Genomic DNA, 16,918 nt, shown 5'->3' with positions numbered 1-16,918 from the left:
ATTACGATAATATTAAATCAAAACATGTCTAAAGCTTTTATAAATCAAACAAACTGACAAATGAGCAAAGAATACAAAGAGGTGTTTCACGAAGGATAGATATAAACAGCTAATATGAATCAAAGTAATTAAGCTCACCGACAATAAAAAGCAAGAAAAACTAAAACAATGCAAATTTTTCACACAACACCCTAGCAGAGATTGTAAATTAGATGCTGCAGAATCTGCTGGGAAGTGAGAGCTCTTCTTCCACTGATGGGAATAGAAAGTGACAGACCTTTCTAGAAGGGCCACTTAGTAACCTACATTACTAACGCACATACATTATGTGCGTGTACTCAGTCACCCAGTCGTGTCTGACTCTTTGCGACCCCACAGGCTCCTGTCCAGGGGATTTTCCCAGGAAGAATACTGGAGTGGATTGCCATTTTCTCCTCCAGGGGATCTTCCCTACCCAGGGTTCGCACCCAAGTGTCCTGCATTGGCAGGCGGATTCTTTACCACTAAACCACCAGGAAACCCCAACATGTGTTGAAAATTCTTTTAAAACTGCTTATCTTTAAATATACTAATTTCAAGTCTAGACATTTATCCTAAGAAAATAATCAGGAACACATGCAGAGACTTATTCATAAGATCTTCACTATGATATATAATTTGGATTATCCCCAGATAAAGGAGTATTGGGTAAATTACAGCCCTGAATTGAAATAAAGCACAGAAAATGACGTCTGAGAAAAATAATCACAAAAATATTGTGACAAAGCAAATGAAAAAAGCTGGTTACAAAACTATGGCAGTATGTGACCCCAATTTTATTTCAAAAGATAAATTTTTTTAAATATGCATGTTTACTAAAAAGACGAAGAATTCACACAGAAAGTATAATGGTGCTTACCTCATGGGTGATAAATACATTGTTTTCTTTGTGCTTCTCTGCATTACCAAAATTTTTCTAGCAAAGACTATGTACTAAATTGCTTCGGCCGTTAGAAGAAAAAAGCAGTGCTGCTTTTTTTTTAAAGGGAGCCCTGTGTGGTAAGGCAAGCAGCCAGTTCACAGCCTTAGCCTGGGAACAAGCTTGGGCACTCTAAGGGCGCTGAGCCTTTGGGCAGTGGGTGCAGACAGACGATGTTGGCCAAGAGCAGCCTCCCTTCCACCTCTGAAGACACACGACTCACCTTTTGGAGTTCTGAAGTAGCTGCTAACAAGGGTGGATAAGTCTGAGTTGACCCATCACACGAGTGACATTTGGTTCATTTGTTACACTGTCCTGGTTCTTGACTCTAGTACAACTGCTTCTATGTTCCTAAAAACCTTGAAACTGTTTGCACACCTGATCTGAAGCCTTTATAAAGGGTAAAAGGACATACACATCCACCCAAAATTGTATACCCAGTAGAAAAGCTAGCCACCTGCCTCCAAACAATATCTTCCCCAACCCTGATCACATCCTCACCTGTAACAAGCACTTGATTCGCTCTCCAGGGGTCATAATTCCTGTGGTGAATACTCCAGACAACATCCCAGCTGCAAATATCTGGGGGTAGCTGTATTGAAAACAAAAACAAAAGGCAAGAACCTGTGACTAACTACTCAGAACAGAGGCAGCCCCAGCAAAGAAAAAAAAATTAAATAAGTACTCAGACTGGGCGGAAGTCCAGCACAAATAGATTATGTTTCACACCAAAGCCAAGTTCTATGTATATTCTGACGTCAAATTTCCCAGGGCAGGGGTCTCAGTGCCGAGAACAATATGAGCTTAGTCACAAGGCCCACGGGCACACTCAGATGGCCTCAGTCACAGGAGAGGTTCTCCCCTGGCCGGCCATGCAGTGACTATGGATGAGTTTCCAGGCCTCTCCGAGCCTTGATCAGCAAAGTTCAGGGTTGTTGTGAGAAATAGCCTATAATCCAGGATGTAGACCTCAGTTAACCCCAGATCTCCTCCAATCTCCCCTTCTCTGGATCACCAAGAGCCTGATAACACTTTAAGCCAAGACTCACACAGGACAGCGTCAAGGTAATGGCTATGGCCATATCCGCATGCCAAGTTGTGAGGTATGTGCTGTAAGCTGCTGGGAAACGCCCTGTCAAGGATGGCACCCAATCACGTGTGATGGGTCCTATGGCTTCTGTGCAGGGAATAGTCCTCCAGTGGCCAGAGATCTGGATCCTCACTGCAGCCCTCACAGAATGAACCACACTGAGTATGTGAAGGAACAGGAGGCTCCTAGCATCACTGCCTGTGCCGCCTCTGACGTCTCCTTTTCTTTCCGAGATTAAGGAAAATCTGGTCTCCAGGCAGACTGGTCTCAGAGGCAATGGAGCACAGAGTTACAATTTTGCATTTCAACAGAGTTCCCACAATTGAGCACAAGTTGATGAAAAACTTCACCCTCTTGCCTGACCCTCAGGCCCCTCCCGACCCCAGGCCTCTAGAAGCCAAGCCTTTAGGACTATCCCACCCCACAAGGAGCCCAAAACCTGGAACAGAGATGTCAAATGGAAATAGGGAGACATCCACTTCCAGTCCTGACATCAAGTTTCCCAGGGCAGGGGTCTCAGTGCCAAGAGCAATACGAGCTTGGTCACGAGGCAGGGCACTGGTCTCAACGGCTGTTTTTCCTGTGCACTCACCCCAGACAGGCCTCACACAACTACCTCAGGCGTGCAAGCCCAGCACACAGGCTGTGTGCTCAACCATTGAGAGACCTGCTTTCATGGCTGGCCTCCTTCACAGTTTCAGTTCACACTGCTGTCCCTGAGAGGTACCCTTTCAGCAACAGAACTTCCACTCGTGAGACCAACATCTGTTCTTCCATGGATGCCCAGACCTTAGGCTGCACGTATCTCCCGGGACTGGGGACTCTCCTCTGAACAGGGTCTCTGCATGTACACAGGGTACCATGTAGACAGCCTGCATGGGTGGCCCATTCCGCCACCCCTCACTCACCCCAGGGAAGCATCTGTGAGGTCTGGACCCTCGAGCTTCCATCCAAGGTCCTGGTAATGTTCCTTTCTGTACTATGCCCAACACTACAGTGGGGAAGAGAAGGTGGCAGGATTGACATTCAGGATTCAGAACATGGAAGGATTATGGGGTGGGGATTGGAGTGTCTCAACCTTTGCTCAGGCAGGAAGGGTACTTCTTTGAGCACTGAAGTGACGGTACAGGGAATACAACCCACAGGCTGAGGCAGTAGCAGTCACCCCATGAAAGTTCTTGGGCATGGCCCCGGTTCATGATACAGCTGTGAGCTAGCATATGAGCTAAAACCCCAGGTGCTCAGAGAGGACATGTGTCCACAGTCTATTTGGACTACCACAGCCAAACACATGGCCTTCCCTAGTGGCCCAGGGGCTAAGATGCCACATTCCCAAGGCAGGGGGCCCAAGTTTGATCCTTGGTCAGGGGACTAGACTCATTGCAGCCAAATAAATAAAAATACATATTTTAAAAAACAGTCAAACACAGCTTCCAAAGGACCCCGCCCCCTACACTCACATTTGGGGCCACCTATGGCTTTTTATAGAAGCTGGCCACATTCAGAGAGTCACGGGGACTCCAGAAATAGTTTCATGTTATGAGCATTTCTATTTACGCCTCGCCCCTCACTCAGCCTGCTGTGGCCTGAAGTAGTGATCGAAATCAACCACAGGGCACCCTGGGCTTCCTCCCTTGAGCTCTAGAATCCAAGCCTAGCCAGCTGCTGTGGGTCCTGTGCTGATGTAGCCCCACCCAGGAGGTGTCATCCCAGACTGAGTGTGCCTTGTCATCCCGGTGTCAACTCAGAATGCCCCTGCATCCCAAGAAGCCCGTTTTCATTCACTGCTTTGTCAGTTCTGAGCCTTAATTCTACCTCATCTGCCTCTCCATACCCAAATCCAACTTCTGAAAGTCTACTGGAAGGAAACATACTAATTTCTTTCACTGCAACAGAGACACCAATACTTGGAAATAATTATAATCATGTTACGAAAATGAAGGAAGACAGAAGCTGAAACCTTCGCTTCTCTCATCCAGGGGATAAGAAACAAGGCTGCTGCCGTCATTACTGTAGCACCAGGTACCTTCGTGGTATCTGACACACACTTTAGCATTCGGACCTCCCAGTGCTGTGGGGCTGGTATTACTAATATCCCCAGTAAGCAAGACTACTTCACATAAGAAATGACGACAATCTAGTTAGGGGGGTTGGGGGAGGGCTTTGGGTTTTATCTTTTACCCTATTGGTCCACAGGGCAAAGGAAACCCAAGTACCTCCCTGATAGGGAGAAGAGGACAGCCACTGCTGGTCTGATAATTCTTTCCTGAAACCTGCATCACATCACAGATCACATACATCGGCAGAACAGCATCGAGTGCTCCGGGCTGGTAAGTAAGTACTCACCTGAGCACATCCTCTGGGTGTTTCTGTTGCAGTTTCTTCCCCAAACCAAACCCAAAGAAGCAGACAGCAAACATGGGGGTGACCCCGACGATGGGGGCAGCCATGCCCCGATATAGACCCCTGATGCCCTGCAAGGAAGCATAGGAGGAGAAGCTGTTTACAGACACTACTAACATCTACATCACTGAAGCAGGGAAGCAGCCTGTCCTCTGACCTGTGGCCTCCTTTCCCCAAGCAAGGAGAGCTTTAAAAGGAAGAATCTTCCCACACTTATCAGAAATGGCTGTCTTCTTATATACTGCTGGAGAAACTGAAAACAGCTTCTAGTCTGGAAGGCAAACTGGCAACATGTAGCTTACACCTCCATCAGAAAACTACCTGTCTAGAAACATATTCTAAGGGAATACTCAAAGATATAAAAAAGAATGACAACAGGCATTTATTAAACACCGCATTTTGGAACATTCCCAAACAGGAGATTAATGAGACAAATTACGGAAATCTCATATTGGACTATCACACAGCCATACAATCACATGGTAACATGAGAAGAGATTACTAAATTGGAAAAAAAAAAAAAAAGCAGGCTACAAAACAGAATGTACAATGTGACTTGCTTGGGGGTGAGACATAGGTGCTTAAGAAATTTTTGTATTTCCCAAGAATTAGGACCTGAGGGGAGTTCCCTAGTGGCCTAGTGGTTAGCATTCTGGGCTTTCACTGTGGTGGCCTGGGTTCAGTCCTGGGTTGGGGAACTGAGATCACTCAAACCACCCAGTATGCCCCCTCCCAGAAAAGACATAAGATTCTTATTGTTAAAAACAATAGCAAGACTGCACATCAGTTCTCACTAGTACATTTAGATAATGAAACTGACTATGTAGTAGCCAATAAATAGACAGACAAGTAGACAATCCAACCGAACAAGTTAGTACAACGAGGACAAGGAAGATCTGGGACCCAGAGACCAAGGGTTTGGCCCAAGAGAGGGGAGGGCTGTTCCCAGGAAGGTGCTGGGTACAGCAGGCCTGGGAAGAAGCCAGTCAACATGGGAGTATGAGACCCAGGACTCCAGGAGGAGTTTATTTGTTTTCTAAGAAAAACAAAGCAAACAACAAACATCGGAAGAACGGATGATAACTGTCAGGCAGTGTGAAAAACCAAACAAAAAGGTATTCTACAGCACATTTAGGACACAGGATGACAGAGGCAGAGATTCAAAGAGACACAAGCAAAAGAAACTGACACAACTGTTCACCCAACCTCAAGAAAAACAAAAAGCTGTACAAGTAATGAAATGCGCCCTGAAGGACATTACTTTGTTAACAGAGAAAAAACATACATAAAGTTGTAATCATGAAAACAGTGAACTGTATTAAACCACAAAGGATGATGAAAATTACTGGGCAGAGCAGAAAGAGGAGCTAAGGAATGCAAGAGTTAAAACCATCTACCACAAACAGGTAGCTAAAACAGTTTTAAATGGATAAAATACGTGCATGTAGCTCGGTAGAAGACAGCATTAACTGAGAGAGCTGAGGGACTTCCCTGATGGTTCAGTGGTTAAGACTCTGTGAACTTTCACTGCAGGGGGCAGGGGTGCAATCCTTGGTGGGAGAAGTTCCCAAAAAGGGAGGAGGAAAAACAGTAATTGAGAAAGTAGAAAGTAGCAACTTCTAGAGGATTGGGGTGGGGGGCTACTTTGTTACAAGTCCTTCAGTAACAAACTAAGTGCTTATATCATTTTAATACAAAATAAGGGCTAATTTTTAAAAACATGTTACAGTTGCTCCCTACAGGAACTGGCAGGAGAAATGGGCAGGGGAGGGGGATGCTACTACACACAGGGGAGGCTCCACAGACCTAGGCTGGAGAACCTGCCTCACTGCAGACTCCGGGCACTCACAACCCATCTTCTTTCCAGAACTAAAGGGCACAACTGTACTTGGCAGCATTCCTCCCAGATCCTGCAAAGGTCTACCATTGCTACAGGCTATAAGCAGACTCTCCAAGTGCAATGTGCACAGAAGGTAAAGAGGGAAGGGTGAATAGGAAGAGAAGGTTCTGAGAAGGATCTGCAAAAGCCCCTCAGGACAAAACCCTCCCAAAGCCCCTCCCACAGCTTCCCACTTGGCTGAGAAGGCTGCCCAAGGCCGAGGGCCAACAACTCCCAACTTCTCCAGCCTTCTTTCCACTGTCTGGTCCACCCAGTTCCCGCAGTACAACCAAGATCCGTCCAGTAGTACCAGAAAGTGAGCTCAATCTGGCACAGCAAAACCCAGAGACAAGCACAAATATGGACTGAGGAAGCCTCTTTGACGCTGCAGGGAGTTGGGTTTATACAAGCCATTCTCACCAAGCCTCCAGCACCCAGCACATTGCCAAGGCACTAAACGTGCTCAATAACATTTCCTGACCAGGGGCATATAATCCTGTCTCTCTGTAAGGGCAGAGAACTCTTAGCAGACTGGAAGCTCAAAGCCTCCACTGGACACTGATCAGACTCCATTCTGGGTTGATGAGAGAAACACAGTCTTATAGAAGAAAAGACGGCACCATCTCCAGCATGGATGATTGGGTAGATTCCACTTCAAAATCTTCCTCCCACACCTGGGTCCTGCAGGAGCCCCGGGAACAGCTTCTCTTAGACTGAGTCCATCACTTACCAGCATCCCCTCTTTGTCTGGGTGATACCTGCTTCTTACTTCTGTATATTTAATAAAAACTATATATTTACTATTTATTCACATTGGAGTTATATTTTAGGCAACGAAGGAAAAGTTCTTAACCAGGTGTTGTTACCTGTGTGCTAATGAAGTCAGTAATAAGCATCACTAGTCATTAAAACTTTTTTAAAATCCCATGTTTTCACTCTAAGAAATACCTAAAAAATGATTATACAATTCAATAACCTCACACCAATTTAGTTTCCTTGTCTATGGGTTTGAAGACTCTCTCTCTCTTTCACTCTTTTTCCCTCAGACAGGCTGACCTTTCCTCCAAATTTTATGTGAACTTCTGACACTGATCCCCCAGCTTTGCACTTTCTTTTATTTCACGTCTCCAATTATTTCTCATGAACTCCCTGTGGTCTAAATTCTGCCTTCCAAGAGAGACAGAACCATTTTATTAGCTTCATTCATCCACATAAAACAGTAACTGGAACTCTCAAACACTCCGGAGCGATGACAACAGAGGGACATAGGATGACATGGGGTGAGAGAGCCAGGCGTGTGGGCTGGACCTCCTGCAGAACCATGCAGTCCCCCAGGCCCCCGGAGAAGTAACACGCCAACCCTCTGAAAATGTGTTCCTCTGAACAGGAGAAAAGCCCAGCACCATGATTCCGTACCTCTCTCATCAGAGTCTTCCGGAAACAGTCAAAGGTGCCAGAATACATGGGAGGCTGTCCAGGCAAACTTGGTGGCTGTGTCTGCAGTCGGACCTAAAATCAGAAGTTAAAACACAGTCATTTCCCAGAAGCAGAACTGCCTGTCGGGGGCAACGGCCTGACCATCTGCCAAAATCTCAACAGAGAAAGCAGCACCTGTGTGCACGTCTTCAGCATTCCCCTTATCTGCTGGCTTCAGACTTCTCTTTCCTCCAGTTTATTCCAAGCTTGTACTCACAAGTCATCAGTAGCATGCTTTTGAAGACTGAGACAGTTCCTCTGATTTCCTCAGCCACTTACTTTTGCTATTTATTTCTTATCTAAAGGATCCCATGGTGACCAAATGGAATAGGTATGACCAGTTTACAAATGAGGAGACTGGGTTCACTGAGGTCCAGTGATGCGCCAGTAACTAGACCTGGCTGATGCAAAGCTCAGCTCAATTCTAGGCACTCTCCACACTCATCTGAAGTGCTTTGTTGGGGGTTAGGTAACGTGCTCGACAAAGATGTTTCGGAATGAGGTGGATTTAATATCCTGCTTTCCTTGGTCCTCATCCTTCTCTACCTTTCGGTGGATCCAATGCTTCCAACTTTCTTTAAACATCCCGTCATAGCACTCCCTCCTTTGTCTCCTTTTCTATTCCAGGTGCCCTCCAAGGCTAAGCAGCCTACTCAGGTGGTCCACTATCCCTTTCAGAAAACACGTTCCAGGGCTTCAACTTATGTTCAGTGATGACTTTTACTCAGCCATCTTCAGACCTTCTCAGCTCACCTTTTGGGCTACATTTCACTGCCTGGGGAAGCTCTCCCTACTCAAATCACCTCCAAAATCTCATCCTTTCGATGAATGTCCCATTTGTCCCAGAGCCACCAGTCTACCATTTCTCAGGATTTGAAACTCTAGCATCCAACTACTTCCTGTGTTTCTCCTCTTATTCATGTGGGCACCAAGGCTAATGGAAAGTTCTTTCAAGATGCTTCCAGGATCCTAATTTCTTCCTCTCTTCATCTGAAGTCTTCCTCCAGGCAAAGTGCTTGCCCATTCTTACCCAGTGTGGTAGTTTTCCAAAATGCCCATTAACTCTTTCATACTCTTGCCCTTCAGAAGCTAAACCTAAATCCCCTCCCCTTGGATGTGATCCAGACTCAGTGACTCACTTCTATCGAACAGAATATGATGATATTGATGCTATGTGACTTCCAAGGCTAGGTGACAGAAAGGTCAGCTTCCGCCTGTGTCCATCTCAGGTTATTTGCTTTATTTGCTTTGGGGAGTCCGTCACTATGCTATGAGGATACTTAAACAGCCTGAAGAGGCCATGTGTAGAGGAAACAAGGCCTTCTGACAACAGCCAGCACTAACTGCCAGCATGTGAATGAACCACACGGAAGTCAATTCTTTGGATGAGTACAGTCCTGCCCAACATCTTTTTGTTGTTTTTGACTGGAAGGGAGGGTTTTTGATTCAGTATTTTTTTTTTAAAAACAAACAGACAAACAGCTTTATTATGATATAACTTGTATACGATAAAATTCACCCATTTTATACAGTTAGAGGGTTTTTAGCAGTTGCAGAGTTGTGCAACCTTCATTATAATCAATTTGAGAACATTTTCATCACCCCAAAAAGAAACACCACACCCATTAGTAGTCACTCTTCTCTTCTCTCAGCCACTGGCAATTACTAAGCTACCTTCTGTCTCCGTGAATTTTCCATAATCAATTTGAGAACATTTTCATCACCCCAAAAAGAAACACCACACCCATCAGTAGTCACTCTTCTCTTCTCTCAGCCACTGGCAATTACTAAGCTACCTTCTGCCTCCATGAATTTTCCTATTCTCTACATTTCATATAAATGAAATCATACAGTATGTGGTCTTTCATACCTGGTTTCTTTTATTTAGCATAAAGTGTTCAAAGTTCACCTATGTTGCAGAATATATCAGTTCTTCAATCTTTTTATCGGTAAATAATATTCTACTACACAAATGAACTATGTCCTGTTTATCTGCTCATCAGATAATGACAAATTACATTTTTTCCACTTTTATTATTATGAATAATGGTGCTACAAACTTTTGTAGGTTTTTGTGTGGACATACATTTTTTAGTTCTCTCGGGTGTTATATGGGTCAAGATTCTCCAGAGAGACAGAACCAATAAGCTATGGAGAGTTATTTATTTGTTTGTTTGTTATAAGGAATTGACTCACACAATTATGGAGGCAGACAAACCGCAAGATCTGCAGTCAGCAAGCTGGAGACCCAGGAAAGTCAATGAGATAGTTCTATTTCAAGTGTTAAGACCAGAGAACCAGGAGAGCTGATGGTCTAAGTCCCAGTTCAAAAGCTGGCAGGCTCAAGACCCAAGAGAGCCAACGTTTCAGTTAGAGTTCAAAGGCAGGAAAAGACCAACATCCCAGCTCAATCAGTCAAGAGGAAGGAGTTTTGGCCTTTTGTTCTATTAAGGCCTTCAACTGACTAGATGAGGGTCACCCACATTAGGGAGGGCAATCTGCTTTACTTAGTCTACCTTAAATGCTAATCTCATCCAAAAACATCCTCACAGATATACCCAGAATAATGTCTGACCAATATATGGACACCCATGGCTCAGCTGACACATGAAATTAACCACAACAGGAGAATTGCTACGTCAGATGCTAACTCTATGTTTATTCAACCTTTTGAAGAACTGCCAGACTGTTTCCCAAAGAGGTTGCACCATTTACACCCCCACAAGCAATTTATGAGTATTCCAAATTCTCCACATCCTTGCCAACGCTGACTGTCATCTACCTTTTTTTTTTTTTTTTTTTAAATTATAGCCAGTGTTAGGTGGATATTAGGTGGTATCTCCCTGGGATTTTGATTTATGTTTTCATGATGGATAATGATGTTGAACATTTTTCATGTGTTTATTGGCCATTTGTGTATCTTCTTTGGAAAAATGTCTATTCAGATTCTTTGCCCATTTTTTCCTTCCCAATTTTTTTTCTGTCATAAAATACACATAAAATTTACCATCTCGATCATTTTTAAGTACACAGTTCAGTGATATTGGGCTTCCCTGGTGGTAAAGAATCTGCCTTCAGTGCAGGAGACCTGGGTTGGGAAGATCCCCTGGAGAAGGGAAAGGCCACCCACTCCAGTATTCTGGCCTGGAGAATTCCCTGGACTGTATAGTCCATGGGGTCACAAAGAGTCAGACACAACTGAGTGACTTTCACTTTCACTTTTCAGTGATATTAAATACATTCAAAATGTTGTGCAACCATCACCATCATCCACAATTCTTTTTATCTCCTCCCACCAAACAGTAACTTCCCATTTGCCCTACATCCAGACCCTGGCAACCAGTCTACTTTCTGCCTCTAAGATTTTGTGTACTCGAAGTACCTCACATAAGTAGGATCATAAAGTACGTATTTTTCTATGAATGACTTAGTTCATTGAGCCTAATGGTTTCAACATTCATCCATGTGGTTTCAAGTATCAGAATTTCCTTCTTTTTAAGGCTGAATAATATTCTATTATATGTACAGGCCACATTTTGCTTATTTGTTCTTCCATTTGTGGACGCTTGGGTTACACCCATGTTTCAGCTACTGTGAATAATGCTGCTAGGAACAGGGTGTACAAATATCTCTTCAAGACTCTGCGTTCAGTTCTTTGGAGTAAATATCCAGAAGTAGAATTGCTGGATCATACAGTAATTCTATTTTCCCTTTTTTGAGATACTGGTATACTGTTTTCCACAGCGGTGGTACAATTTAACATTCCCAATAATAATGCACAAGGGTTCCAGAGTCTCTGCATCCTCCCTGACCCTTGTTATTTGGTTTTATTGATAGTAGCCATTCTATCAATAAAATGAGGTGGTATCTCATTACACTTTTTATTTGCATTTTCCTAATGATTAGTGATACTGAACATTTTTTCATGTTTTTTTTCCAATTATATATCTTCTTTGGAGAAATATATATTTAAGTACTTTATTTTTTTTTCAGAGCATGCAACAATGTCTTTTATTATATATGGGTTTTAAAAATTATTTTTGTAGTATCTCCATACACAGGCAAAAAAAAAAAAAATTGTTTAGCATATTGGAACTTGCAAACCTGATCACTGCAGAGAGGAGGCAAAATTATCCCTACAGCATGCTTAACCAGGCCAGTTCATCTGTCGACCTTCAAGAACATGGAGATGAACATGATAGACAGACTGGCCCCAATCTGAACCTTCATTCACCACCATTTGATAGCCCTTCTTCAGGCCCAGATGAGCAGCACATTTCTTGCCAACAATCATCAAATGACCAAGAGGACTTTCATCATCATCCGCTGCTGCAGAAATCTGGGATATATGTTTTTTGGGTATCACCAGAAAATGTGTTGGTGCTTGAGGGGAAATGTCAAGGAAAGCAAAACACTGGTCATCCTTATAAATGATTTTGGTTGGGATTTCTTTGTGAATCATCTTCCTGAAGATGGTGTCACTGCCAGGCCGGGCGACCTGAGCCTTGGTGATCTCATCTGCCATCTCTGCCTCCCTCCCGAGTGGCCGGCTGGGTAGAAGGTTGGGAGGAGGCTTTGCTTATTCTTAAATTGGGTTGTTCTCTGTGTTGTTGACTTGTAATAGTTCTTTTATATATTCTGGATCCCAGACAACATCTGCAACTTCACAAGAAATCCTTGAGCCAGACTACCCACCTAAGCTGCTCTCCAAATCCTATCTCACAAAGATCAAGAGAGTTAATGAATGCTGTTGTTGTTTTGGCTGCACTGTGCAGCATGCAGGATCCTAGTTAACCAACTATGGATTGAGCTCAAACCCATGAACCCTCGCAACATGGAGGTGCAACCATTGGACTGCCAGGGAAGTCTGCATTGTTGTTGTTCTAAGCCACTAAGTTTTGGGGTTAAGTTGTTACATTGCAAGATAACTGACAGACCCAGTCATTATATTTCTGCAGTCTTTTTCCTGGTCTGTGTTCTACTTCCTAATCCTTCTCAGTTTGCTATCATACTAACCTTTCCAAGACACCATTTCCATCATGCTGTTTCTCTATTTATTTAGGTTGGTGCAAAAGTAATTTTGGTTTTACTTTGCCATTTGATATTGAAATACATTCTTCTTTATTTTTTTTGTTTTGGAATACATTCTTAAATGTGGTTATGTTACACATCTTTAATGTACATTTGCTGCTTTATGTTTTTTGCTAACAAATTGTTACTTGCTGTTTACTTTATATGTATTCTAGACTATGCAAAAGATGTTAGACAAAAAGCAAATTCTAGTGATTTTCTTATACTAGTTCAACATGGTTCATACAGCAGCTAAGACAAATCACAACACCAACACTGCATTTGGTCCAGGAACTGCTAACGAACGCACAGTGCAGTGGTGGCTCAAGAAGCTCTGCAAAGAAGATAAGAGCCTTGAAGATGAGGAGCACAGTGGCCGACCATCGGAAGTTGACAACGACCAATTGAGGGGATTTGAGCGCTCAAGAATTGATGCTTCTGAACTGTGGTGTTGGAGAAGGCTCTTGAGAGTCTCTTGGACAGCAAGGAGATCAAGCCAGTCAATCCTAAAGGAAATCAGTCCTGAATATTCACTGAAAGGAGTGATGGTAAAGCTGAAGCTCCAATACTTTGGCCACTTGATGTGAAGAACCGACTCATTGGAAAAGACCCTAATGCTGGGAAAGATTGAAGGCAGGAGGAGAAGGGGATGATAGAGGATAAGATGGTTGGATAGCATCACTAACTCAACGGACATGAGTTTGAGCAAACTCTGGGAACTGGTGTTGGACAGGGACGCCTGCCATGCTGCAGTCCATGGGGTCACAAAGAGTCAGACACGACTGAGCAACTGAACTATACTGAACTGAATTGAGAGGATCATCAAAGCTGATCCTCTCACAACTACATGAGAATTTTCTCAAAAACTCAAGGTCGACCATCCTACAGTTGTTCGGCACTTGAAGCAAACTGGAAAGGTGAAAAAGCTCAATAAGCGGGTGTCTCATGAACTCATCACACACACACAAAAAATCATCGTTGTGAAGTGTTGTCTTATCCTATGCAACAGCAGCAAACCATTTCTCGATTGGATTGTGACACGTGACAAAAAGTGGATAGCATACAACTGGTGATGACCAGCTCAGTGGCCAGACTGAGAAGTTCTAAAGCATTTCCCAAAGCCAACTTGCACCAAAGAAAGGGCGATGGTCACTGTTTGGTGGTCTGCTGCTGGTCTGATCCACTACAGCTTTCTGAATCCTGGCGAAATCATTATATATGAGAAGTATTCTCAGCAAATCAATGAGATGCACTGAAAACTGCAACACCTGCAGCCAGCATTGGTCAAAAGAAAGGGACCAATTCTCTGCAACAACGCCCAACTGCACATTGCACAAACAAAACTTCAAAAGCTGAATGAAATTTTGCCTCATTGGCCATATTCACGTGACCTCTTGCCAACCGACTACCACTTCTTCAAGCAACTCAACAACTTTATGCAGGGAAAATGCTTTCATAATCAGCAGGATGCAGAAAATGCTTTTCAAGGGTTCATCGAATCCTGAAGCATAGCTTTTTATGCTACAGGAATCAACAAACGTATTTCTCATTGGCAAAAATGTGTTGCTTGTAATGGTTCTGATTTTGATTAACAAAGATGTGTTTGAGCCTAACTATAATGATTCAAAATCGAGGGTCCGAAACCACAATTACTCTTCCACCAACCTAACAAATTTTTCATTCTTGATTTTGTGAGGGGCTTTTGTTAGTCCTGCGCTCTAGGCAATGGAGGTGACATGCAAAGCTGAGAAGTTTATGGAACATAACAGTAGACATGTCCAGAGGCTCCCACTGCTTTACATCCAATATCCCTTACTTGGCCTTCAGATTCTCCATGGTCAGGCACAAACTCCTCAAGTTAGTAGGAGAGAGAGATGGACCAAAAGTTCTGACTGATACCTTTCTTGTGATTTTGTATAAACTCCTACCTGCCTCATCATGACATCCATCATTTAGGCCCAGCAAGAACATTAAAGTCCTCCATGGCTGGTCTTCTTTTACAGCCTGGTTCCCACTGCCAAGCCTATATCCACCTTCACTCCTGCCTTCCCTCTGCCAGGAATATCTGGGTCTCCCTACTTCTCCAGTTAGAAAACAGCCAGCCCTTCACCACCTGCCATAAAATCTTTCCAAGCTGAAGAGCTACAGCTCCCGCCTTTCCAGACCACTGTTAGTCACCTTGGGTCTCTAAAAGTGTCTCTTGGCCAAGCTTTGACCAGAGCCCACCTGGCTCCCTGAGGTCAAAAGGACAGTAGTCAGCAATTTGTGGGTTTGGCTTAAATCAAAGGGAGAGTTTCTGATTATTAAAAATGCAGTGAGGGCTTCCTTGGAGGTCCAGTAGTTAAGAATCCACCTTGCAATGTAATAGATGACAGTTCGATCCCTGGTGAAGGAAGTTCCCACATGCCATGGAGCAACCAAGTGCTAGTGCCACAGCTACTGAGCCTGGGTGCTGCAACTAGTGAAGCCTGCATGCCCGCGAGTCTGTGCTCTGCAACAAGAGGAGCCTCTGCTATAAGAAGCCTGTGCACTGCAACCAGGGAGCAGCCCCCACTCGCTGCACCTAGAGAAACCCACACAAAGTAACAAAGACTCAGCACAGTCAAAAGTAAAATTAATTAATTGATTTTTAAAAGATAAAAGCTTAAGGACAATGCAGTGAGCATTTTCAGTCATTTACATTTCAGTACACAGATCATCCTTCCCTTCCTGGGAGTGACATCTGATGGGGAGGAAGGGCAAAGGATATGGAGGTAGGAGCAACACTTGTATTAGGGAGCAACAGGATTTTGTTTTTCTTTAAAGAGAGACCCCAGATAACTAGAACTAACAAGATCAAGAGTAGAAAGAGAGGCCAGACAATTCTCCCCTACATCAGTGTTGCTTAAAACGACTACTGTTGGGGAAGCCCTAACACACATGGCATTTATCAACTTCTGAATAAACATCTGATTTCATGTTTCACAGTGCCCAAACCAGCCCGATGGCTTTAATCTTAGTCTTGTGATAAAATGACCCCGGATCTTCTTCTAGGTGAAAGGTAGCAAAGAGCCTGCTGCCCAAACTTGCTCAGAGAACATCACCAAAGCAATTTTCTTTGCTTTGGTGGAGGAAACCCAATTCAACAATCCAAGAATTCCTCTACACAGGCTTCCCACTCTGCGAGACTCACCTCTGTTCTCCACAGGCTCACCCTGGCCATGAACTGTCAACTTTCTCCAAGTGTGTGCAGAGATAAGGTTAGAAAACTGGGATGAAGCTTTGAATGCTAAGTCATAGGGTATGGACTTTGGTCTCCAGTAAGGCCTTGCTGTAAGTGCTGCAGGGGAAAGAGTTGATGTGCAATATGAGGATAACCAGGGAACAAGCCTTGATGAGTTTCCACCTTCCCAGAGCCTCAATCTGACCATGGCTTCCACACCAAGTTGTTGTGAGGATCAGCCTGGCCCTGAGCAAAGCTGATCACTTGATTTCCTTGGAAGGGACTCGGTCACTGAGGGCACTGTCGCTTCCCACAGGAGACCGCTGAGGTTAACATGGGGTGACACACTGAAGACGGTTAAGAAAGGTGCAAAAGAGACAGTGGCGGAGCACTTCGGGCCCAGAGAAATGTGTCAAAAGACATATCTATCTAGAGTAACCTGCGTTTAGCTCTCTTCCAGAAGAAGGATTTACAGATGACCTGTTTCAATCTTGCTGATGTTAGGGTTTGCAGAAGTTAGAACTTTGAGCAGACGCTTTTTCTTTACCATCCCCAAAGTAGGGGCCCCAGATGAGAAAAGGTTGCCGGACAGAGAACTTTTTTAAAATCAAGAGTCTTCGGTGGGCGATTAGAGGCTTCTCACTCTGCGCCGTCTAGCTCCTTGGGGCGCAGGAACAGTTTCCTCCACACCCGAAAGGGTCGAGAGGGAGATTCCCCAGACTTCTCACGGAAGCTCCCCCGGGCCCCACTTCTGTCCCGGACCAAGCGTCGCGAGAGACCCTGCTTTCCGCGCCCTGCTCGGTCGGGCCTCCTCCCTCCAGCCCGCGCGCCCCAGCCTCC

General features: G+C 44.3%; 2 protein-coding genes across 3 annotated transcripts in view; both read right to left on the bottom strand.

The window, feature by feature from the left end:
- SLC25A20 (solute carrier family 25 member 20) overlaps positions 1–16,918 on the bottom strand; it is a 35,057-nt gene that overhangs the window by 17,931 nt on the left and 208 nt on the right. For both annotated transcript variants that reach the window (XM_024982713.2, NM_001077936.2), the window contains 3 exon segments: positions 7,747–7,839; positions 4,395–4,522; positions 1,460–1,550 (listed from right to left, as the gene is read on the bottom strand). In XM_024982713.2, coding sequence (XP_024838481.1) covers positions 1,460–1,550; positions 4,395–4,522; positions 7,747–7,839 — 312 coding nt within the window.
- On the bottom strand, positions 7,848–16,918 carry LOC132343541 (adenosine 5'-monophosphoramidase HINT1-like). The gene has a single exon (XM_059880182.1). The coding sequence runs from the start codon at positions 12,329–12,331 to the stop codon at positions 11,954–11,956; it is 378 nt and encodes a 125-aa protein (XP_059736165.1). The 5' UTR covers positions 12,332–16,918; the 3' UTR covers positions 7,848–11,953.

Source organism: Bos taurus, chromosome 22 (genome assembly GCF_002263795.3).
Source record: "Bos taurus isolate L1 Dominette 01449 registration number 42190680 breed Hereford chromosome 22, ARS-UCD2.0, whole genome shotgun sequence".
Lineage (NCBI taxonomy): Eukaryota > Metazoa > Chordata > Mammalia > Artiodactyla > Bovidae > Bos > Bos taurus.
This window is presented reverse-complemented; position numbering and strand designations above follow the sequence as displayed.

Coding starts and splice junctions, on each gene's coding strand:
- LOC132343541 (XM_059880182.1), bottom strand. CDS start 12,331: ATGGCAGATGAGATCACCAAGGCTCAGGTCGCCCGGCCTGGCAGTGAC.